Below are 25,975 nucleotides of genomic sequence, written 5' to 3'. Positions count from 1 at the left end.
GGGGCATTATTTAGGCAAAACATTGCTTCTCCATACTTGATGCTCATTTTAATTAATTCATCAAATTTGCATACGCCTTTATCCCAATTCCGGCTTTTATTTGAGTGAAAAAAAAATAACCTGACTTGAGTTTTAAAAGTTGTATTTTGTTGTTGCTGTTGTATTACAATATAGGATAGAGGTTTCTCCCTAGCACTCTTACAATATCCATAACTGTCTGTAGCCTAAGCATTTACTATCACAAGAAAATCACTCACCCTAGCAGCAAAGTTCAATGAAAGCAACGTCATGCCAACCATGTATAGGACATAGTCTTACGTCTTCTGGTCACAAACCTGGGCCACACGTCAGCCAGGGTTGTCAGCACAGTCTCAACGTAGGTAAACTTATTGGAGAAAAAAAGCATTACCATATTATGTAAACATGAGTGGGTTGGAGATCGTCAAGTTGGTAGAGCCCTAGTTCCGGACCCGGGTACGTGTAGTGATATATTTAAAATCCTTCTTAATTTTCCCAGGATTGTAAATAAATCAATCCATATTCTCACAGCGTCGCCCAATATGTTAATTGTTATGGCCCTAGGCATAATTACAAGGCCATCTGCTGTAGCTACAGGATTGACACGGTATTGAAAGGACATCTGCTTAGCTACAAAATCGACGCTATATTGACATTGCGTTAATTCACACGTAGGTGCCAGGCGAGATAGGGGGCCATCTGGTTTGACCGCCATGGCAAATACCCATAATAATCGACCTAATTAGGATTCACAAGATTACAAGACGCTAACAACGACGATACGCAAAATACGATTGGTCTCAAGAAAACCACCAGTAATAAACCAGGCAACTCCAGATCGGGACGAACAGGCAGGTTTTCGGAAAAACCGTTCAACCACCGACCAGATTGCCTCTCTGCGAGTCATAGTGGAACAGTCTATAGAATGGAACTCTCCTCTTATTGTCAACTTTCTGGATTACGAGAAGGCTTTCGACAGTATTGACAGAGCAACATTGTGGAAAATTCTGGCACATTATGGACTTAGAAAGAATGGCTCCACTAAAACAAAGAAAGTATTGGACTGGAACCCTCAGGGCAGAATATCAAGGGGAAGGCCACGAGGAACATGGAGAAGAATTAAAGATGCTGATATACAGAGAAGTGATAAGACCTGGAATGAGATAAAAAAGTTAGCTCAGGATAGAGAAGGATGGAAACTGTTTGTCTGTGGCCTATACCCTGACCCATGGCGAAAAAGGCAATGATGATGATGATGATGAAGATTACAAGACGCTAACAACGACGATACGCAGAATACGATTGGTCTCAAGAAAACCACCAGTAATAAACCAGGCAACTCCAGATCCTGGAATATCATTGGTTCCTTGTGATTCACTAACTCCCGGTAGAAACATATATTAACAATAAAAATTATCAATCTCGCTCTCTCACATAATTTAAAATCTGCTTAGCACTCACTGCCTCTATAGGGATCTCGAAAATACTACATAGCGAGAAACATGTGTGAATAAGGGGAGGTGATGGACTTACATTGTGTTATCATTAATTAATGCCAATTAAACTAGTTTGTGAGTAGAAGTAATAATTAATATTGTGTTTCGCCTGGCCTTAAGTAGACACAATCTTAAATAACAGAAATCAATAACTCATGTTATTAACTGTGATTGATAACTCGTGTTATTATATTATAAAAATCATTCACTATCATTATATATATATCTATATATCTATCATTAATATATATAATAATATATATATATATATATATATATAATATATATATATATATTATATATATATATATAATATATAATTGTATATGTGTGTATGCCTTCCAAATGAATCAATTACATTACACTAATTGCATTTATTAATGTGCAATCGCTAATTCATTATAAGTTCTATTCAGTATTTATATGTACTGAATATTATGCTCTCATGATACATCTCTTTACCCGTCCCAAAAACTTTCATGTAACACAACTTTAAAAAGTGGTGATGTCAAGAGTATTAATTGAAATCCATTACGAAACCACTATTCATATATATATTTATATATATATATATATATATATATATATATATATATATATATATATATATATTGAATTGTGTTTGATACAAATATGGTACGAAAAGTGCTCGACATGCAGTAATGGAGCGAATTATTATTATTTAAAATATTTACCACAATGTTTGAGACAGTCTACATTAATGTTTCAGGCTTAATTTGCCATCGTCAGACTGAGTTGTTTTGTTGACTGTTGTTGTTTCTTCAACAACAGTCAACAAAACAACTCAGTCCTGACGATGGCAAATTAAGCCTGAAACATTAATGTAGACTGTCTCAAACATTGTGGTAAATATTTTAAATAATAATATATATATATAATATAATATATATATATATATATATATATATATATATATATATATATATATAATATATATATATATATATTCTGACCCAACACATTTTTCTTCATTTGATCAGAAAATGATTACACCTAACATAACATCGAATAATTAAAATAACCCTCAACTTTTCGTAAAATTATTCTCAAACCCCAGTTCTCAAAGAACACAAAGCGGGGCCTGGACGATACCAATTCATGGACTCATTCCAGGACACACAGTTACATGGAAGGGTAAAACATTATGTGACCAACCGGCTCCACACTATATTTTCTCGAGGTGGTTCATTTCTTAAATTTGAATTTATAGTCAGATTAAAAAGATTAGTGATAAGTCTATCGTATCGTCTTATTGAAGACAATGAACACATTTTCTAAAATTAAAAACAATTGTCTTATTTCTAGTCATTATAACTTTCATATCCCTTTTTGACAAACTTAATACCGATCAGAGACGATATGTGGCATATACGAGTACAGTCGAATGGCGGGCACAGCAACTATGACTCACGGTGTTATGTTGGTAGTTCGTCGGAATGAGCTAGGTCATACATATTGACTTTTAATTCAAATCAGTAAGAATAACAATGTTTTCTATTTTTACAAGTTTAAAAAAAACGTGCTATGCTCAGTGAGGATTTTATTTTATCTTAAATCAAATAAGTTTAGATGACATTGAATTGTTATGCACCAATTTTAACTCGTCATAATACCGTTTAGGGGGGGGGGGGATTGTCACAAATGAGCAACCCGGCCTAGAGGGGAGTCAACGAGGTAAGATTTGATTTCCTCTCTGACTCGCAGAAAACCAACAGTAAAGTTATGAGTGACGTCATCTGCGATGTTTTACAACATACCTGTGAGTCAAGACCAAGAGTAAACAACATGAGGAAGAACAAAAATCCCCACAGTTGTGGGATTGGAAGGTAGGAAATGGCTTGAGGGTACACGATGAAGGCAAGACCAGGTCCTGAAATGAAAATATTTGAACAAGTTTAGAAGAGGTTTGGGCAATTGGATATTCCATACACCGGGCATCATAAAACACTAGAAAAGTTTTATAATTTAGCTGATTATACATTCATATTCAATTTACAGAACTCTCCTTGATGCCATCACCTAGGTATCTTATGAACAAATGTATAATTTAACACGATTCATGAAACAAACGTCTAATTTCATCACGAATCATCAATGGTGTGTAACTGCTCAATTTGTGACTTAATGCTTAAAAAATGAAATCAAAGTCCCTAAAGCCTTGTACATCGTCTTGATTGAAAGCAAAACATCATTAAGTGCAATAGCGGAGGAATGGATAAGTATATAGAATTAAATTTTTAAAAACAAAAACCCTGAAATAATAGTGTTAACTTTAATTAACAAACATACACTTGAACTTTTTCATGTATAGAGATACACATGTATAAATGTATACGCGCGCGCGCACACACACACACACACACACACAAATACACACACACTCACCTAATATATTTATTAAGTGGTTAAGCAATTAAGTGGTTAATTATGACATAAAAATTCAACTTACCAGACTTGGCAAAGTCTGTGATGGGGACACCGGCGCTATAGGCCATGTGTCCCAAGATGGTAAAGATGGCAAAACCTCCAAAAATACTGGTGCCTTCACAGGCAATCGTCAAAAGCACAGAGTCTCTGGCGAGGGCAAACATGGAACTTACTTTGAAAAGGTAGGGTATATTTTGAGGAATAATGGTCTTATAGAGTCATAAACTCAATAGCTGCAAGGAGTCTATGTCATTTTCTATGAATATTCCGTCTAGCTTTGTGCGCTAATTTACTTCCCCTAGGGCAAGCAAGAGGTATATTAAGTTGAAATAAATAACATTATAAAATAGAAATAAGTAAATAAAACTATAATGAATAAATTAAGAAATTAAGAAATAATAAAAAAAATTATAAATAAATTGTACTCAAAAAAATGTTGTTTTTCCCGTCGTCGAGTAAATGGCAAAACCATAGTTCTTCTAGTCCAGCTCATTTCACACTCTAAAAAAATCCATTTTTCACTTTCCAACTAACCTCATCGTATGTATAATTTGTTTGATGGACGTGTGAGAAAGAAAGAAAAACGAGCACACAAAGAATGAGAGACAAAGAAAGAAAGAGAGAGAGAAAGGGAGGAAGAGTGAGAGAGAGAGAGTGAGAGAGAGAGAGATAAAGAGAGAGAGAGAGAGAGAGAGAAAATATGGAGATATAGAGAAAGAGAGAAAGAGACAGAGAGAAAGAGAGGGAGGAGGAGAGAGAGTGAGAGAGAGAGAGAGAGGGAGAGAGAGAGAGAGAGAGAGAGAGAGAGAGAGAGAGAGAGAGAGAGAGGAGATGTTGAACCGCATTTAGATGGAGGCTTGGAATCGATTTCTCCACAAAAAAGACGTGAAATTTGTAATTTGTTACCGCTCGATCCAAAATCCATAACAGGTTAACCAGTTAACTGCCGTACTATGAAAAGTCATGTATTTAAAAACGTGGGAATTCGCGAAATCCCAGGTTTGAGAGTTTTTGCCAAGATGAGGGTCATTAAAATCGATCTATATTTGAAGGACGATGTTCCTGGCCAATTTTCTAAATTTGTGTCTTTCAAGAGTACAGCAGTTGACTGGTTAAAGATTCCACGTATAACTTGTTAGATGTATTCAAATGTACCTACTTCATACAGTTATTTCTGAACTTATTGTAGCTGGCCATTGCGATTAGACCTCCCCATCCAGGACCAAGGGAATAAAAAACTTGGATGGATGCTTCGACCCAGGTCTGAAGAACAAACAATTCACTGAATGGAAAGAAAGAAGAGAAGAACAAACAATTTATTGTATGAAACAAAGAAAGGATGAACAAACGATTTACTAAATGGAAACACATAAATGAAGAACAAACAAGTTACTGTACGAAACAAAGAAATGAAGAACAAACAAATTACTGAATGGAAACAAATAAATGAAGATAAACAATTTAATGAATGGACACAAATAAATGAAGAACAAACAAATTACTGAATGAAAGCAAATAAATGAAGAACAAACAATTTGATGAATGAACGCAAATAAATGAAGAACAAATACTTTTCTGAATGATAACAAAGAAATTAAGAACAAATTGATAAGTTTTCCAATTATCACGATAGTAGATCAATCCTATTTTCACCATATCTCAATAGATGACAAAAATATTTTTTTCTATTTTGTCTTGGAAACTGTTATAAACTAAATAATTCAACATCATTTCATAAACAGGTTTTTCATCGGTCATAAATCGACAACGTAGATTAGGCCTAAAGCACGACCTGGTGGATACAGCCGAGGCATCCCAGTCCAATGACAGAGATGCGAAATGCTCACAAGTCAAGTAAGTCATAAATTGATACTAGACCTAACGCAGTCTGGTGAGATATTGCATTAGCTCAAAGTGAACATTCTCCCCAGATTAAATATGATAAACTTTATTTAAATATTCAATATATATGTTATTCCAAAAAAAGCCGCTACCTCAGTTTGAGAGTCTGAATTGGTTCCGTTACTAATGTCATATACAATAAAACAGGCAATAATTAATATATTACAAAAGATTTATGCCAGTCTGGTGTAAGAGGTAAAAGTGTTGGCAATTTTAGCAAACTCAGGCCTGCCTACTATTACGTAAAATTTGGAGGATTACGACAGTTTGGCTCAAACTTCACAAATTAATGAGCATCTCTTTGTCATTAAAATATTTATTTAAAATAAATAAAATATCGAATATAATCTTTATCACTAAAAAATTACGAATTTTTAGATTTTCGAGTAGACATGTATGCAAATGCACCCTTAACCCTTAACATTAATACGGAGAAGCAATGATTTCTGTCATTTTTTTGCTGTGCATACTAAGTTCCGTCGACTATGATCCGTGAGGTAAATTTTAGTAACCATGGTATGCCATTCTTTAATAACTATTACTGAGTCGCGTTATTAGAATCATCCTATAATCAGGAACATTACTCATTAATGATTATTCCAGTGGTATATTATTACTGAGTTGCGTCCCTTACGTCTTAAACTGAGAGGTCACATGAACACTAATTTTCAGACGATAATCTTTGTGCGCGACTCTTGAATAAAATGGATATTAATTTAATGTACAGTTACCGAGTAAGTCACCTTACATCTCAGAGTGAGAAGGCTTATATAAAAAGCCAGGTATTTTGTCACAGTACGCCGGTGTTTTAACCACTTACCTGAAATCAGGCATGATATAAAAGTAAACGCCATCTCCAGCACCAGGTAAGGTACAACCCAGAATCAGCATGACTGTAAGTAGGATGTAGGGGAGAGTGGCTGTAACATAAACGACCTGAAAATAACGAGAGTCGATTGTATAGTATGAGAATAATCTGGAATAAAAAACTGCCAAAATTTAGAAGCTTGTAGCCATGAGACTATACATGATGCAAGTCTGTACTTTAACTACAATCATTTGATTGAAATTTATGTACACAATTAATTTTTCAGGAAAATATGTGGGAACTTGTGACATTTGAACTCCAAGATTGTTTTAATCAACGCACTGCTTATTTCCACATCAAATATTTGGAACGTAGATCTCAAGTTTTGTTGCCATCTGTAGAACTCCTGTAGAACTTCTTTATGACGAAACGTACCTTTTCCTCCGTGGCCCAATTGATTTTCTAATGATGACGTACGACTCTTATAGACCATGTTGGACATCATTGGCCAAATTAAATGCTGTCTAGTCCATTCTGAATCTGAATGTTACTCAAAGTTAACTCAATTCTGAGTATTTATTGTATTCGAGGGAGAAGAGAGTTGTTTTATGTGGCAGCCATTGTTGGCGTTTAACAATATTCGCTTGAGAGTGTCTAAACCTGTTGTGTTCACTCACAATTCGGGAAGAGCGTTCCAATATTTGATGGTTTGGGGTACAATAAATCAATCCTTGAAGAGGTGAACATTTGAAGGATAAGATTTCTGGCCTAATTAAAAATACCGTACGTGTCTTTCAGAGTACGGCAGTTAACGGGTTAATCTGGGTCAAGTTAATATGCTTTTACTGCTAGAAATAAGTGATATCTGAAATTACAAGCAAAGAAAATTTAAAGTAGAACAAGGATAATAACAAGGCCAAAACTAAACTGAAATGACAAAACAAAACAAAACAAAACCAAAATAAAAAAAACAAAAAACCCCAATAAAAGAAAAAAACACAAATATTCGTTTATCTTCTTCTTCTTCGTTCCCGTCACGTCACATGGTCAGTCCGGTCTGGTGAATGAAGCCCACAGTGGTCCTGAGGTCGTCCTCACTGCCGTAAGTTTATCTTCTGAATAGTTTATCCTAATGAATTAAATTCATAGAATGCTAGTCGTCTGTAACTGGTGCGGTATTGTAGTTAGTTGTCAGATGGCTTCTTGTGTGCTGCAGGCAATTTATCGTTGAGGCATCAGAAAATGCTGTTTTGTCACATTTTATCATCCTTAGACTCCTTCCGCACTAGGACAAAACTGTCCCGGGACAAATTTGTCCTGTCCCACTGGAGAAAACTTCTATTCAAAAGGGGTTCCGCACTAGGACAGTACTGTCCCAGGACACACCTGCGCGAATGCATTATTATTTTTTTTTTTACAAGATTCAAAAGTTTATTTGTAGGCAATTGCAACTCTAATAATTCACATTTTATGAATCAACATAAGATACGACATGACGATAATGATTTTTTACACTGTACAATGGGATTTGTTTACATAAGATTTATATAATCATGAAATATTCTTATAGCAAGAGTAATATTATTGCTACTACTACTACTACTACTACTACTACTACTACTACTACTACTACTACTACTACTACTACTACTACTACTACTACTACTACCACTACTACTAATACTACTACTACTACCACTACTACTACTACTACTACTACTACTACTACTACTACTACTACTACTACTACTACTACTACTGCTATTACTACTACTACTACTAGTACTACTAGTACTACTACTACTACTACTACTACTACTACTACTACCACTACTACTACTACTACTACTACTACTACTACTACTACTACTACTACTGCTGCTACTACTACTACTACTACTACTACTACTACTACTACTACTACTACTACTACTACTATTACTACTACTATTACGACTACTACATCTACAACAACAACAACAACAACAACAACTACTACTACTACTACTACTACTACTACTACTACTACTACTACTACTATTACTACTACTACTACTACTATTACTACTACTAGTAGCAGTAGTAGTAGTAGTAGTAGTAGTAGTAGTAGTAGTAGTAGTAGTAGTAGTAGTAGTAGTAGTAATAGTTGTTGTTGTTGTTGTTGTAGATGTAGTAGTCGGAGATCACCATAGAGTCTACGGAATTGACCCTTGAGTAATCTTTGGCTCATTAAAGGATGCATCCAATATTGTTTTCTCTTTCAATTTGTCTTTTTTTTTTCCACGTAGTAAAGCACATTTATATGCAACCTCTATTTCATCCATTACTACTACTACTACTACTACTAACTACTACTACTACTACTACTACTACTACTACTACTACTAGTAGTAGTAGTAGTAGTAGTAGTAGTAGTAGTAGTAGTAGTAGTAGTAGTAGTAATGGATGAAATAGAGGTTGCATATAAATGTGCTTTACTACGTGGAAAAAAAAAGACAAATTGAAAGAGAAAACAATATTGGATGCATCCTTTAATGACCCAAAGATTGCTCAAGGGTCAATTCCGTAGACTCTATGGTGATCTCCGATCTTATCTTAAAATGACTTTCTTGGAATCACCTCATTTTACCCAGGTGCAAATGAGTACCAGTTCGCTGATGAAAGTAATCTTTGACGGACTAGCATCATTCAAGAGGATAATAGAAAGTCAGCATGCTTCGTACCCGAAAGGCATCAGTTGATTAAGTCACCTCGCCTAGCTCAATTTGCGGCGCTGCACTGCGGTTGACGCCTGGGTTATACCTCGTCCTAGCTAAATTTTCGGCGCTGCATTGCAGCTGACGCCTGGGTTATTCCAGTCTTCACTTGGAATAGACCCTCGAGAAAAATTTCCCCTATGGGATGAAAAAGGGAATTTTATTTTTTTTAAGTTTAAACTGTTATCTGTCTGCTCAACGCCACAGAGACATGGATAAGTTCCGGATTTATAAGCTTAGGAGGCAAGATGGCCCATGGTTAGCGCGTTGTACTCTGGACTGAGAGGTTCTGTGTTCGATTCCGACCGAAGCCAATTTGTACTTTCTAGAGCAAGAAAATTTACTCCAATCACTCACTCCATTCAGGTGTAAAAGGGTACCTGTCAAGCTGGGATAGTAATCTGCGGTAGACTACAGACTAGCGTCCTGTTCATAGGTTTTCAAACAAATACGTTAATTGTCCGCTTCACGCTATTGAAACCGGAATAACTCCTGCACCATTGGCTACAAGGCTCTAAAGGACTTAATTTGTTTTACAATGAGTCCAAGTGGCTCAGAAGGACTTACTTAAAAATATTTTCATTGAGAATTCCCGAAATAAATAACGATAAAGATAATTGATCCCACAAGTTACCGAATAGATGTGCGACCGGTTTTAGACACTGTACTGCTGTGTCACAAAGTGTGACACTTCTTAAATTATATTTATAAACATACGTTTTTAAATTGCCGAACATGTTTATGTTGCTATGCCTTCTGTACGTGGTTTCATCACATAGAATTATTTTTTGAATTGTTCTTGCTTTTTTTTATATTCAGAATTTAAATAAATAAATAAATTATAACTGTGAAATTGAATGTAAGCTTCAGTTTAATATACGAAAACAGATAAAATGGACGTTTCGGATTTCCCCTTCATCAACAACACATGATGAATTAAAAACTACAGACGAATGAGATAATGTGGTAGTGGCGTTGTTAAGATGCAAAAACAAAAACATTGATGGGCAGGAAATTATATGCTACGTTGTGAGGAAGCGCAAATTAAAACAGAGCAATATAAATTTATAAAAGGTGCATACCTAATTATGTCAAAAGAGGGGAGGCGGGAAGGAACTGTGTAATGCAGTATAAAAAGTGAACTAAAATAAAGTGTGGACTGTTTTGTTGGAAAATAAATACAATGGAATTGGAAATAAATACAAAATATAAGTGATGTAGGTATTAATATATTAGTGGCATTAGCCGCAGCAGAAGTAACAGTAGAAATAGTAGTAGCAGTAGTAGTAGTAGTAGTAGTAGTAGTAGTAGTAGTAGTAGTAGTAGTAGTAGTAGTAGTAGTAGTAGTAGTAGTAGGGATGCAGAAAATAAAGACAGGCATTTCAATTTTTACACGGCGCCGCCAAGTCTGGGACTTTTTTGTCCTAGTGCGGAAGTCTGCTATATTTTTCTACTATCACAAACGATATGAACACGGGACTGGGACAGTCCTGTCCCGTTGATTTTGTAGCATTTCACAACGGCTTGGGACACAACGGGACTGTTTTGTCCCGTCCCAATAGGTGCGGAAGATTTCTCTAAATTCTATATGTTACAGATTCGGGACAGGAGTGTCCCAGGACAGTCCTGTCCTAGTGCGGAAGAGGGTTTAGGCCAGTAAGATCGTTGCTTCTATCCAAAAGGAAATACGTGTGACAGTGCTTTATTGGTGTCATGTCTCACCCTGCTTATTAAGAATTGCGAAGTCACTGGTTTGAGATTTGTTTTGCCAAGATGAAGGTCATTTAAATCGATCGATATTTGGAGCAGGATTGCCAGATTAATTTCAGGCAGTCTGACAATTGGATTTTAAAAATCTGCCAATATCACAAAAATCTGCCAAACCGTACTATTTATAGTACCCCGTTTGAAAACTCATCAGTTTTGTTAAACAAAAAATTCTCAAGGCCGATGTCATAATTTTTTTTTCATTTTCCAAGTTTAAAAAAATCACTAATACATAAAAATTGCCATGGAAAACGTGGAGTAGACCTATACATTCATCCATAGGCCTCGGAAAATAAAATCTGCCAAATATTTGCCAAACTGTCAAACCGATTTTTCTCTGCCAGACGACTTCAAATTCTGCCCAAAAAAAGGACATTTGGCAGAAAATCTGCCAAATCGGCAACCCTGATTTGGAGGTCGAGTTTTCTGGCCACATTAAAAAAATATTATGGGTTTTTCCAGAATACAGCAGTATAAATTATAAGGGTATTTCCCTTGAATATTACCTTCATTCAAGAAGAATTTTATGTTGCAACAATACTATTCGTTTGAATCCTATTTGGGCAGAGAAGTCGTGACGTCACACTTTCTACTCTCGCGGTTCCAAACTCCTTGGGAGTGTATATGTAACCAGTTCTTCGGAGGACTATAATAAAGAATAGGTCACATATTGGATGACAATATTGGAGGTGGCATAACTATTTTAGTATCAGGATGTATAGACATCATCTTGGGATTACGGGAAGTAAAAGAGAGATGATGGATGATCGTTATCGACGACCAGCATACAAGAAAATAAGATTCCATCACTCTGAAACCAGAAGATCATTTACACACTGTATGTATCTGGTCCTCCAAGAAAGCGTTTTACACTTCCAATAAGATCGGAACCAGCGTGGCTCAGCGGTACGGTCTTTGCTTCGTACCCGAAAGGTACCGAGTTCGATCACCCGCCGCTGCGCAGTGTGGCTCTTGCAAGTCACCTTGCCCTAGCCAATTTGCGGCGCTGCACTGTGGCCCACGCCTGGGTTATTCCAGTCTTCCCTTGGAAAGGACCCTAGAGACCAATTTCCCCTACGGGATGAATAAAGGGAATGTTATTATATTATAAAAATTTATTTTATATTGACATCACTTTTTAGTTTCCTATTTAATTTAATTATTTTTTAAAATAGTAATTATTAGTGTATCATTACAATGTTCGAACACTTTATTGAGACGCCCTGAACAAAATAATTTAGAATTGCAGAAAAGTGTTTCATTCGCCTTCAATTAATTGATCTAATTGGCTCTCATTGAATGATAACACTATTGCACCGACGGGAAGGCCAGTTCACATTGCCCTGAATGCACGAGCTTCGTCAACTGGGTAACTGTCAGGTTATGCTATAAATAAAACAAAACGTCACACTAACCAGAGCAAACAAAGTTATTTTAGAAAGACCCCCCCCCCCCCAAGACTGTCTAAAAGAAATACAAAACAAACAATACACCCCCTCCCCCCTCTCCCCAATCAGAATAAAGATAAGATTCCATTGTCCGATTACACTAAATAAACATCACTATTTTGATGGTCAGTCGACCCTTACCATCTAGCTGGACACCAACTCCCCTCAACTATTGATATTAAAACATGTATACTAACAAAAGACATTTTATAAAAATTAGAGAAGATTGTTTTTAAAGTTTAAAATATCGATCGAATACATGACCTTCGATATCAAACCCACTCTTCATTGAAATTTCTTATTTATGATATTTTAGCTAATTAAGGGCCCTTGTAATTGGTTGGAATCATAGCCCTACTATAATACTGGCCGAAGCACGAGGATGATTGACCTTAGGGGTTAAGGCTATCGTCTTCGTTACACAAGGCGGGGAAATTGAATGCGTGATTAGGTACCGTGTGTAGGGAGTCAGCAATCAAATTTTCGCCATTCTTTGTTTCGTTGTGTTCGTAACATAGAGAGGGGTTATTGAATACGTAATTAGGTACCGTGCGTAGTCAGTAATAAAATTTTCGCCATTCTTTGTTTCGTTGTGTTCGTTACACAGAGGGGGAAATTGAATACGTAATTAGGTACCGTATGTAGTACCGTGTGAAGTCAGCGATCAAATTTTCATTCTTTGTGTGTTTCGACTTCACTGGTCACAACTGCTTTGTTTTCTCTCGCTTCATTCAATTCACTGGATTTTTAAAAGTTTATGTTTTTAATTAAGTGGAAATGTGATTATCATTGTTGACATTCAGGAATTTAGTTTACTATTTCTTTATCGGATTATTTATTCATTTTTCTAAATCACTACTTGACTTAGAATTCCATCATCATGGGAAAGAAATGCAGCACGTATGGCTGCAAATCGGGCTATGCTAGTGCGACAGAAAAAATTCCAGTGTACAGTTTTCCTCTTGATCTTAATGAGAAGTTGAAATGGGTTCAAGCCATGCCTGACCAATTATCTGTTGATCAAGCGACCAAATATATGGCTAAACATTTTCCGGATTCAAAAATGAAGAAAGCAGGAAAATTTATGGTACCAGCTGACCTTCCCACATATTTCCCTGACGCACCATCATCGTGTGCTGGTGTCCCTCAATCAAAAGGTAGAACAACAACAAAATCAACCGCTGCATCTAGGGTTCCTGATGAGGATCAACAATTGAAAGAATTTCGTATGAAAGACATATTAAAATCCTCTACATTTCCTGACGATTTGCAGAAAAAATTAGAAAATTACTCAGGTACTTTAATTTGGGGAAAAGACGATAACTTTTCTTTCCTTAGTCTTAGTGACTTAGTGAATCGAGAGATGGGCCTATTTATGCTTTTTCAATTCATTTTACTTCCTTGGTTGTAGACAAACACGGAAACATAAAGGGAATTATTTATGAAGCATACGCAGGTGTCAAAAAAGTAAAGCACCCTGCTATTTGTAAAGAAATCAAATGCTGGTCACAATTCCAGGAGCTAGTTAATTTCATTTGCTCATCGATTGACACCCAGGATGACAAATTCAAATTTATTGAGAGACAAATATATCTGATGAACCTTCCAAAAAACAAAAGGATATATGCAATGGATGATTTATGCAAAGCATTTTCATGGTATTCCGTTTCAAGACATGTGTATTCTCAATTGAGAGAGGTACTTCAACTTCCATCAATAACAACACTTCAAAGAGTAACGAGATCAGCAAAGAACATTAATGATGTCAAACTTTTTTCGTCTTTTTTTTTAATTCTAAAGAAGAAAGGAGCAGGGCTTGCATTATAATTGCAGATGAAGTTTATGTCAAAGCTTCATTAACGTACAGAGGTAATGTTTATTTATGATTAATACCAGCTCCGTGAGTGATGCACATTTTTGGTGTAGTAAAAAAATGTATTAATTAAATTAATAAATATTTAGTGAATAGTACAAGGGCTTACTTTTCCGAATAAGTAAATATAACACAATAAATAACCATTTGACCATATATATGTAATACATTTTCATAGATTCAACCTGGCCATTGTGTCCGTCACAGGGTTACATTTACCTATCTAAAAGTGTAAAGTAAAATCGTAGAGTATTGACATGTTGATGACATAATTTAATATTAATATGGCATAATTTAAAAATTATGTTTAAGACAGTAAGGAAGTATCAGATAAAACTAGAAGGAGCTTTGAATATTAAAGTGACAAATATTTCAGAATCATTGCAATCAGGTTTACAGTAAGTCTTAAAATAAAGGTCATACTTTAAATTTCTTGTAAATCTCATTAAACCATATTTATCTAATATCTTTTCATAATACAGTAATTATGTTACAGTGCCTATTGCTGGGATGCCCAATGCTCATGTATAGAATCGATTTAAGAATAGAATATTGTGGTTACAGGCATATACAAATTGAATCTGGTGTGATCAGACAGGTAATATTTAAAAGTATGACCTTTCATTTTTTGATACAAATTATTATTACAATTTATTTACATTTTAGGAGGGGAGGTATTCGGCAAAGCTCAAGATCAGCATGGAAAGCTTGCAAGAACATTATTTTGTATTATGGTGAAATGTTTATTTACGAGGAAAAAGTTTTTAGTCTCGCTAGTTCCATGCCATTCTCTTAATGCAGAGTTCGCCTATCGGTGCATCTCTAGTGTTATTCAAACTCGTGAAGCGTATAATTTTTAAGAGACACTGCCTAGCATTTCCATCAGAGAATAAGAGTAAAGCAACAAGAAAAGTAGCCAAATTATCATCAACATCAATGTAACCAACTAAAACATCGCCACTGTTGCTTGTTTAACACCGCATTTAAGGTAAGATGCAATCATCATCATCATCATTGACACCACATATCATTATCATCATTGTCATCACCATCATCATTTGTCCCTTCCCCAATCTTTTATTATCTCCCAAACATAATATCTTTTTCATTGTATGACCTACCCCCTTCCCTCTCCAACATTTTTTTCCCCGTTATAAATTTTTTTGCTCACTATAAAATTATCACAACTATCTTCATCATTTCCTCTTTAACACTACTGCTAACCTACTACTACTACTACTACCTACTACTACTACTACACTACTACTACTACTACTACCATCAACCACCATCACATTGAGGTGCTTCTTTTCCACAAAACTATGTTCGTTGTTACTCATCAAAGTTCAGTGTTGACTATCAAACTGCCCACTACTGTTAAAAAGAAAAAAAATCCCCCAAAGGTCTATCTCTCTCTCTCTCTCTCTCTCTCTCTCTCACTCTCTTCTCTTCTCTCTTTCTCTTCTCTCTCTCTCTCCTTCTCTCGTTGTTGTATTTTTAGTCCATCTCAAATAAAGTTTTGTGTACGCTTATTTCAATACAAAGCTTAACTTGCTATCTCGTCATGATTTATAATTTGAATATAATATAGACTATTTATTAGTAAATCATCCCTCCGACACGTTTAATGAGATAAATAATTACAACTCGCCTCTTACATCACTGCCCATTGCATACCAGTCTTTAGTAATTCTCACTAACACTAGACTAACACACTACCTGCACACTACACAGCGCTAGTCAATGGCCTTAACCAACTCGGCTCGATACGCGTGCGCCAAGGCCTTGACTCTTTTAGTACGCCATGGTTGGAATAGTTTTCTGGCCACCTTTATTAGATAACGCATTTGCCAGATTATTGCCGTGAAGGGGTACGTCTCGGCCCATTAAAAAAATCATGCTGTTTTATTGGATTTTGATTTTATAGATAGTATGAGTTGGCTAAGAAGCTCACAACATCGCCATCCGGAAATATAAGGAACCAACACACAAAACTACGTGTAACCTTAAAAGGTTATTGTTTTGTTAAGGCTGACGGGCCATAGAACTACACGCTACATGCTACACGCTACATGCTACACGTTTTAAACGTGTATAGAAAAGTGAAACCTCGTTGTCTCTCTTATGCGGGCCATACAACTCACTACACGCTACACGGGACTCGCTACATGCTACACGCGTGTAGAAAGATATGGACATGCTCACTTTTTTTTGCTGCAAGTGTAGTTCTAGATCCGACGAACATGGACGACTACAAGGAAAAAATGATTGAAATGGTAAAGGCAAGACCCCTTCTCTGGGATCTGGGTAGAGTTTTTCATCAGATTCTCAAGAAAATGACGGAATGTACGCTGGAACTCTCCTCGTGATTCTCTGAGAAGGAAATGTTATCGGCACCATATGCTTTGTCTCTTTCGTTTTCTTCTCCTTCGTAACAAAAGCAAAATCAGAACATCTTCTTCGTCGGAAGAATTCATCTTCGGAGAAAATAAAACAAAATTTCTCTGTCTCTGGCAAAATATGAAGCACGTAGCATGATAGTGTGAAGTTATATAGCCCAGGGTATGAAACGTGTGGCGTGTAGTATGTATCGTGTAGCATGTATCGTCTAGATATATGACTCGTCAGCCTAATTAGTGAGAATTACTCATAAACGCGGATGGCAAAAAACAATAACAAAGATCCGAGAGACGTCAAATTCGTTCTATCTATATACACTCTGCCCTTGGTTATTAGTTTTTGCCATCCGCGTTTATGAGTACTTCTCACTAAACTGTATTAACCCGACTATAAAAGTTCATGGTTACACATATTTTGTGTGTTGGTCCGTTATATTTACGCATGGCAATGTTGTGAGCGTCTTAGCCAAGCGCATACTATCTGTAGATGGTCTGAAGTTGACGTCACTCTGCCCTTTGTTATTAGTTTTCGCCATCCGCATTTTCGAGTAATTCTCACTAAACGGTATTAACCAGACTATGAACGTTCAAGGCTACACACAGTTTTGTGTGTTGATCCGTTACAATTCCGGGTGGCAATGTTGAGAACTTCTTAGCCAAGAGTGTACTATGCATACAAGGTTTTGTTTTTGATATATGTGCTACGACTTGTCTTTCATATCGCTTTTATTTATTCTTTGGAGCCATAAGTCCCACGGAGCTTCCTTCAAGGCTTTATATTCTAGTGGTATAAAATCGGCATATAATCTGTAGCTCGGGGGTTCGAGTCCTTCTGTAAGCAAACGCTTGGAAAAGGCGAAAAGTTGAGTCCTTGAAAAATGCTCTTTATTGATATTCTGTCTCTGTACTCGTGTGCAAAATGGGTAGCTGACTGATAAAAGCGTTGTCCTTGTCATGTCCTGTGTTGTTGTTGGCCTCGACCCATTAAAAGCTCTTTGAACCCATTGGTGTCTCGCTTTTTCATGGCGTATTATGTGGGGATAAGCTATGTGCTAGAAATAGGATATGTGTATATAAAATTGAGGTCAATTTCTATTCATACAAAGAAAAACAATCTTGATGGTCGTATTTCTTATAATATTAATTCTATACTCACTTTTGGGAGTTCGATTCATCCCGACGTATTCAAATTGTCTTATATAACAGCTCAACTTTACTGCATTTATGGTGGTGGGGGTTGAGAATGATGATCTCTGAGTTCAGGTTAGACTAATATCATGTGTAGGAATAAGAATGGCCCAGTGACCAAAAAAACAACAATGTTTTACTGTACTGACCAATAAATCGTCGGAATGTTTTCTCTGGACACTGGTCACTAACTTGAGGATAATGGTCATTTGGGACGTATGAGATAACCACAGCGGGTCACGAGAAAGTCAAGGATGTCAAAAGTTCGAAAGACGAATTTCTATTAATATACCTATTGTGCTTTTTACTTTGGAAGGGTCTTTATTTTAATGGAAAGATGTTGAAAAGGTTGGGGGTGGGGGTGGGGGAGAGGATAGGGGGAGGGGTTAGATTAATAGGGGGCTAAGAGGTAAGATAATATAAAGATAAGGACGGCATTGTCACACCACACAAACAGCAGTAGAAGCGATGCGACTTGGGTTTCATTTCAGGCCAAGTATCTATAGATAGAATGCGCTTGGCCAAGGAGTTCACAACATTGCCATCCGGAAGTATAACGGACCAACACACAAAATCTGTGTAACCATGAACTTTTATAGTCTGGTTAATACAGTTTAGTGAGGACAACTCACAAACGCGGATGGCAAAAACAATAACAAAGGCCTGAGTGACGTCATCTGCATACTATCTATAGAATGTTTCCAGGCGACTTTCCAACCTACAAATGACACCCAAATAACAAATGATTTGACACTCATGGAATTGGTCTATAAGACGAGGAATACAATCTTAAAGTCAATAGAAAAGCATCCATTATGTCCGCGGAGCTAAAATTTATCCCAGTTTTTATTGATGTTATGCGTTTAGGTAAAATACTCACAAATGCACCAGTTGGGTATGACAAACGAACACACAAAACAGTGTGTAATCTTGAACATCTATAGTCGGATTGAGAGAATTAAGTGAGAACTAATGATTAAAAAGGATGTCTAAAAACAATAACAAAGAACGGAGTGCCGTCAATGTCGTTCCATCTAGTGCGTGCAAAGGACAATAGCAATTGCTTGCTACCGTTTTGATTGGAAGCTAGCCAAACGCAAAGTACTTTCCGAGAGATCTTACAGACCCAACTACGAAATCACTGCTGGGTGGACAGATGGTCAGAAAGACAATCTCGACTTCACCGTCTAACCCGACAATCCGCAAAAACATGATTTTTTATAAGGCAATACTATTTACTTAGTGTGCTCAAAATGTATAGAAAGTAATTTTAAGCCAACAGCAACACTTGACATGTAGGAGGAGGTATAATGCCTGTCAGGTGCCAATACCAACTTTATCATGCTATTACAAACCACGTAGTCACTCATTTTACACTTGAACAAACACTTACATTACAGCAGGTATGGGTCAGAAAACATTAACTGCAATACTTGGTTACCGAACCGGATCCTTTCACTTGATGGATTGGTGCTCTATTAATTGAACTATCGACACGCTATATTCTTCGCATTAATGGAGTGCTCATTCGTCCATTCTTTTTATAATATTATGCTTGTTAATCCCTGCCCTCCCCCTGTTATCAATAATAATAAAAAAGATTATGGCCGTTCATTCATTCTCAGAGCTCTCAGCTGCTGAAGGTTTAGGCTAGGCTATTGTCATCCAGCCCCCCCCCCCCCCCCCCCCCCAAATAAAAAAATCAACCAAAAAAAAAAAAAAAAGAAAAAGGAAAAAAAAAAAGAAAACGAAATATGTTTCAGTATCGAGTCATCCATTCGTGGCTTAGTCCATCTTTTGTAGCCCCCCCCCCCCACCCCCTCTTTTCTCCAAGTATCGTCCCCGTACCATCTTGGGCATATCTCTCACAGCTACATAACTGGCATAATTGCCGTTTTGATGCTTTTTGCCATACTCTGGCAAAAGACATTTTATCAATTTGACCAGAAAAGTTTTATTTGAAAAAATCCATCGCTTGAAATTACCATTAACTTGTCAAAACGTTTAAAATCTGAAACTTCATTGTCAGATTTGAGTATTTTCGACAATTTTAGTCGATGGATATTTGAAATAAAAGCTTTCTGGCAAACATTTTGAAAAGATTTGTTTCAACGAATTGCAGATTGGTTAACATCTATACAATAATGGCGTTTGTATAGAGACGACTTTTGAACCAACAGGAAGTTGGTGAAGGTCATCTGTTCATCTTTTATGCCGAGATAGCATCTTTTTCAGATATGGGCCGATACTTGTCTTGTAATAATATAAGCGGATCCACAGTTTTCCGCAGGATGTCATGGAGGTCGTTGAAATCGATAGCTATTTGAAGAACGAGTTTTCTGGCCAAATGCTTGAAAACGTGTCTTTCCAAAGCATGAGAGTTGGCTGGCGAATCGGGTGATATGAACTGAAATGTGATAAAATGTTCAACGTTCTCACACACCTTGGCAGACGAAGCGCTAAGGCTATCGTACTCCAGAAATCTCGTGTTTGAAATTCCCGTACAAGATGAGTGTGCTTTTAATGAAAATATGATGAGAAGTTTGGTCGAAATATATAGGTACATGTCTTTAGTCATGTTTTTTAAAATTAAGAAAACCTAGACTTGAGCTTTCGCATTGCGTAATATCCACTAAATGAGCTCTACAAGGAGACTGAAGATAACTGCAACAATTATATATGACAAGGCGCAGCGCAACGCTTTAAAGACGACGCAAGCATTTTTTAAAGTTCCGATAAACACAAAGTTATATCCTGCTCGGTTATCAGTTTACCCCTGAGTTGGGTAAAGGGCCTCTTTTAAGAACTCAACTTTGCGTCGCTCACAGGGGACACGAATCAGGGATCTGCATGTCCAAAGGCGATTGCCGTAACTCAAAACCACATAGCTGTACATAAGAATTCCTGGATCGCAACGGAACGATCGTTACGTCAAGGGTTTGAGTTTCTCTGGTGAGCACAATATGGAGTCCTCTTAAAGGTTCTTTATCCCAATTTTCTCACCAAACTCAGGTATAAATAAGTGCTAGTCCGTTCTGACTTGTGTTAGTCAACAAGAAATAATCACAAAACCTTATAATTTGTAGGATATTGTGATGTTGTGTTTAATTGCTCTCACGGTCAAAACTGAGAAAAGTCCCGCGTTTGAGCCTCACTCAGCGCATAGTTGAATCCTTGGAAAAGATTCTTTACTCACATTCACTCACCGTACTGAGATGAAAAATGAGTACATGACCGTTAACAGCGTTGTCACTGTCAGAAAAAAATGTAATATTGCCTAACAGACGTCATAACTCGTTTTATATGTTACGTGTTGTTGTTGGTCACGGACCCTTTGTAAAGTGTTTGGTGGATATTGCGCTATATACGGTGTCAGGTGTAAGGTAATAAAAATTGCGGATGTTTAGGATAAATAGACATTTAGTAATTGATAACTTTCACTCAAGTCACTTACCTTTCCACTAGAGTGAATACCCTTACAATTGCTATCAACACAACACAGTTGGCCATGACTAAAGCTAATGACAAATGCCAGGTCAGACCGCCAAACTCATCCCAACCTCCTGTTATCTCCAACACATTGTGGCTAAAAACGGTCAGACAAAAAAAAAAGCAAAGCTTACAAGAAATAACGAATTATGTGAAAACACTCTCAATGGGATTAAGTTGCGAGACACTGGTTCTGAAAATCAAAAATTTAAATCAAGATATTATATATACTTTTTTTAAATCAGTTATAGCATATGCCCAGCTGGACATCAACCTTAGCAATCCTAAAAAAGATGCAAACATTCAATAACTATTGCAATGGTGCATTTTAGGCATGATCTGAACAGACCAGATGTCAAATGAAGAGATTTACAGAAGTTGTTTCTCTAACAGGACCACAGGAATTCCTCCTTTTCACAGTCCAAAAAGAAAAAAGAAAAGAAAATGGTCTTGGTTTAGTCAAATCTTTCGCCGTGAGACATTGGGAAAACCCTTTATTCAAGAGACCTTGGAGATGGGCAGAAGGAGAAGACGGAGAACAATATGTTGGATGAACAAGGGGTGGACAAGATTGGCAGTCCAACTCTGTTGAGGAATGCTGATGACAGATCTGAATAAAGAGCTCTTAGTGCAGAATCGTCTCTCATGTCTCTTCTACGGCCATCTCGGTCTGGAGAATGAGGTGAAGTGAGGTAAGGTGAAAGCAAATTCTTTCATTGAGTAGAAGAATTGTGTTTGTTCAATTTAAGAGATGATGCGACATTGACAAAACACGTAATGCAAGGGACCATGGAGGGATGCAAAAGGAGAGGGCGGCGAACAAAATGCTGGTGGACAATTTAAAGGAATGGACAAGGATTGGCAGTCCGAAAACACTAATGAGAAAAGGTGAGAACAAATCTGGATGTTTGGTTGGTTGGGGTGGGGTGGGGGTTCATGCGTATTTCTTTCTGCCATATCCACCACCGTTTCATACACACTTTTTTCAAATCATCTTACACTCGTTTCTGCTCTCTAATTTGTTACATTTAAAACACTCTACATGTTACAAGTCTAATAATTTGATATTTTACTAATTACTTTTCATCTGGTTCATTCAGATATAGTATAACTGCGTTGAGGTAGTGGGTCATAAATTAAAAACTGTGACCAGTCGTCTTAAAACAGTATTATTTTGGGACGAAATGCTCCTTCAGAGCCACGAGATTCATAGAGAAGGGGTTAATCCGATTTCTATAGCCTGAAGCGGCAAATAGCAATTGCTTACTACCCTTTGATAAGGACGCTAATCTTTCAGTAAGATCTAACAGACCCAGCCACCCAATCACTGCTGGGTGGACAGGGGTGGGGGGTCGGATAAAAAAAAATCACGACTTCACCTGGGGTCGATCTCGATCCTTTTGCGTGTGAAGCTGAGATATCGGGACAGAGATGAAACATATCCTAAAAGTTGAATTTTAAACCGATAAAATTTGAGTCAAAATAGATGTCTTCATTGAGGAGAATGATTTTTGTCTCTTACACTTAAAAACTAACTTAAATCTAATTTTGTTAATTCTGACTATAGACTCAATTTGCCTCGTCTGTGTAGTGATATATTTCAAATTGTTCTCACTTCCCAAAGATTGTATATAAATCAATACATATTCCCAATACCTACTCTCACAGCGTCGCCATGTGTTAATTGTTATGGCCCTACGCATAATTGAAAGGCCATCTGTTATAGCGACGGGCTTGACACTGTATTGAGACTGCTTTAATTCACACGTAGGTGCGAGGCGAGATGGGCCATGTGGTTTGACCGCCATTGTTAACGGGCACAGGTAACCGACCTATTTGGGAATTCGCCAGATTACAAGACGCTAACAACGATGACACACAGAATTCGATTGGTCACAAGAAAACCACCAATAATAGCCAGGCACGACCAAATCCTGGAATATTATTGGTTCCTTGTGATTCACCAAATCCCGAAAGAAATGTATATAAACGATCCATCTCGTTCTCTCCCATTTAATCTGCTTAGAGCTTACTGCCTCTAGTAGGGAACTCGAAATTCTACATAGCGAGAAACATTTGTGAATAAGAGAAGGTGATGGACATACACTGTGTTATCATTAATTAATGCCAATTAAACTAGTGTGTGTAGGAATGATAATTAATATTGTGTTTCGCCTGGCCCTAAGTAGAGACAACAAAAAATAACACAAATCAATAATTCATGTTATTAACAGTAATTGATAACTCATGTTATTATAAGATATCCATTCACTATCTTTATCTATATATGTATATATATTAATGTATAATGTATGCCTTCCAAATGAATGAATTACATTACACAAATTACATTTACTAATGTGCTATCGCTAATACGCGGTAGTTCTATTCGGTATATATATATCTATATATATATATATATATATATATATATATAATATATATATATATATATGCATTGATTATTATGCTCTCGTTGATACATATGTTTCCCCCATCCCACTATTTCATGTGTCCGGTTAATGAAATTACTAATTAACACATATAGAGCAGTGTCAAGGGGTATTAATTGAAATCCCTCACGACATCACTATTCATAAGGAATATTAAAATGTTGCAACCTGGTCAAAGATTTGCTCCGGTATTTTCACAGATCGGGTACCGACCAAACATGCATCTGGAGAACAAGTAAACATCCATTTGGCTACAAGTAAGTGATACAGAGTGGAATCTTACAAGCGATCCACTAAGACTACTGGAATGGAACGGCTCCTGTCCCACTAACGGGAATAAAACCTTAGCGCCGCCACCAGTCACATCTAAGTTAAGCACACTTACAAAGGAATATGAATAGTTTGTGATACGAGATGAAAATTAAATACTCATAGCCTAAATTTAGTGAATTAAAACCAGCACTATTATTCTTTGGCTAATTATGTGTTAACTTATTGTATGTGACAATTCTGTTTATTTATATTAAAGTACTTCTTCTTTAACGGGGATTAATACATGCCTTCTGAACCTACCTATCCCTATATAACGTGCCAATAATCTACCACTAAAGCTACTACATATTTCTTTAAACCTTACTATCAGTCAAGTTGTCTGGAGCTTTACCCGACAAAAACAGGGGGAAAAATTAAGTGGCACCAGATGACTAAGTCTATGGGAAAACTATCTGACTCCTATCTCTCTACTCCTACTTGCCACCTTCCTACATAGAAGAGACAGTCTGGTTCATTACGACATAATAACAGATTGATGGATTGGGCCAGGATTTATACTTACAGCCAAAATTCCTTGGTAGATGATACTCGGTTAATCATGTCAGTCCCATTTCCACCACTGGTCCAATTACCGAATGCATCAGCAGTCGCATTCCCAAGAGCGGACAACGTTGTATTGATTCCAGTGGCGTTACCTTCCAACCCCATTCCTGAAACTGTCGTTGTCGTGTGTTTAATGTTGTATAGTTGGTCAGCAGGTATGCAATTCGGTGTGTTCCAGGACCCGTCACATCTCATCCAAGGAAGGGTGGAATGGAATGTGTTGACCAAGTAGACTAAACACCAAGCCAGGATCATTCCATAGTACCAGGATACCATCACGCTTAATATATTCATTGATACTCCTATACCTGTAAAAATAGATAATAAAAATAAATGAAATATGAACATTTATATAACGTATTTCTGCAAATGTATCTGTGTCTGTGACATGACTGCAGATACGCATTTGATTACAGTTTTTCTGACTGAATGGGAAATTTTTATAGTGGTTCAACACAATAACTTTTGGACATCTTGGGAGCTCTTCCACATTGAAGAGAATATCCGCGAATTTCACAAGGCCTGGGATTACTAAAGACGTTCGCGAATATATGAAATCGTTTGACATATGCCAAAGAAGAGTTGTAAAAGGCAAAGTACCTAGATTGCCATTAGAGACAACTGTTGTTGAAAATGTATTTCAAAAAGTTGCACATGACATTACAGGTCCTTTAACAAAATCAGATAGAAACCATATGCACATACTGACTAACACTAGTCGATTACGCAACCAGATGGCCAGACGGGATAGCACTGAAATCAACCACATCGGATCACATAGCCGAAGCATTGATGACAATTTTTGTTAGAATATGCATACCAAATGAGATATTTTCGAACAATAGACCCCAGTTTGCATCATATATGATGCATGAAATCATGAAACGCATGGTAATCCAACACTCGTTCACAAATCCCTACCACTCCCAAGCAAATGGCCTTTTTGAGAGTTTCAATGGCACTCTGAAGAACATGTTAAAAAACATTTCAACAGAAAACCCAGATGATTGGGACCGATACTTACCAGCAATCCTTTTTGCATTCAGAAATACCA

At 36.8% G+C, this 25,975-nt stretch overlaps 1 protein-coding gene across 1 annotated transcript in view; it reads right to left on the bottom strand.

The window, feature by feature from the left end:
- LOC144976526 (sodium-dependent proline transporter-like) overlaps nucleotides 1-25,975 on the bottom strand; it is a 40,926-nt gene that overhangs the window by 9,299 nt on the left and 5,652 nt on the right. Inside the window, exons 3-10 of the mRNA XM_078920818.1 lie at nucleotides 24,881-25,229; nucleotides 21,578-21,689; nucleotides 11,523-11,552; nucleotides 6,685-6,800; nucleotides 5,122-5,244; nucleotides 3,985-4,109; nucleotides 3,293-3,405; nucleotides 309-385 (exon numbers count right to left, since the gene is read on the bottom strand). Coding sequence (XP_078776944.1) covers nucleotides 309-385; nucleotides 3,293-3,405; nucleotides 3,985-4,109; nucleotides 5,122-5,244; nucleotides 6,685-6,800; nucleotides 11,523-11,552; nucleotides 21,578-21,689; nucleotides 24,881-25,229 — 1,045 coding nt within the window. The remainder of the gene's footprint in view (nucleotides 1-308; nucleotides 386-3,292; nucleotides 3,406-3,984; nucleotides 4,110-5,121; nucleotides 5,245-6,684; nucleotides 6,801-11,522; nucleotides 11,553-21,577; nucleotides 21,690-24,880; nucleotides 25,230-25,975) is intronic.

The sequence above is a fragment of the Berghia stephanieae genome, chromosome 7 (genome assembly GCF_034508935.2).
Source record: "Berghia stephanieae isolate SIO BIC M18660-M18661 chromosome 7, UCSD_Bste_1.3, whole genome shotgun sequence".
Classification (NCBI taxonomy): Eukaryota; Metazoa; Mollusca; class Gastropoda; order Nudibranchia; family Aeolidiidae; genus Berghia; species Berghia stephanieae.
Note: the sequence above shows the minus strand (reverse complement) of the source record. Positions and strands in the feature narration are given on the sequence as shown.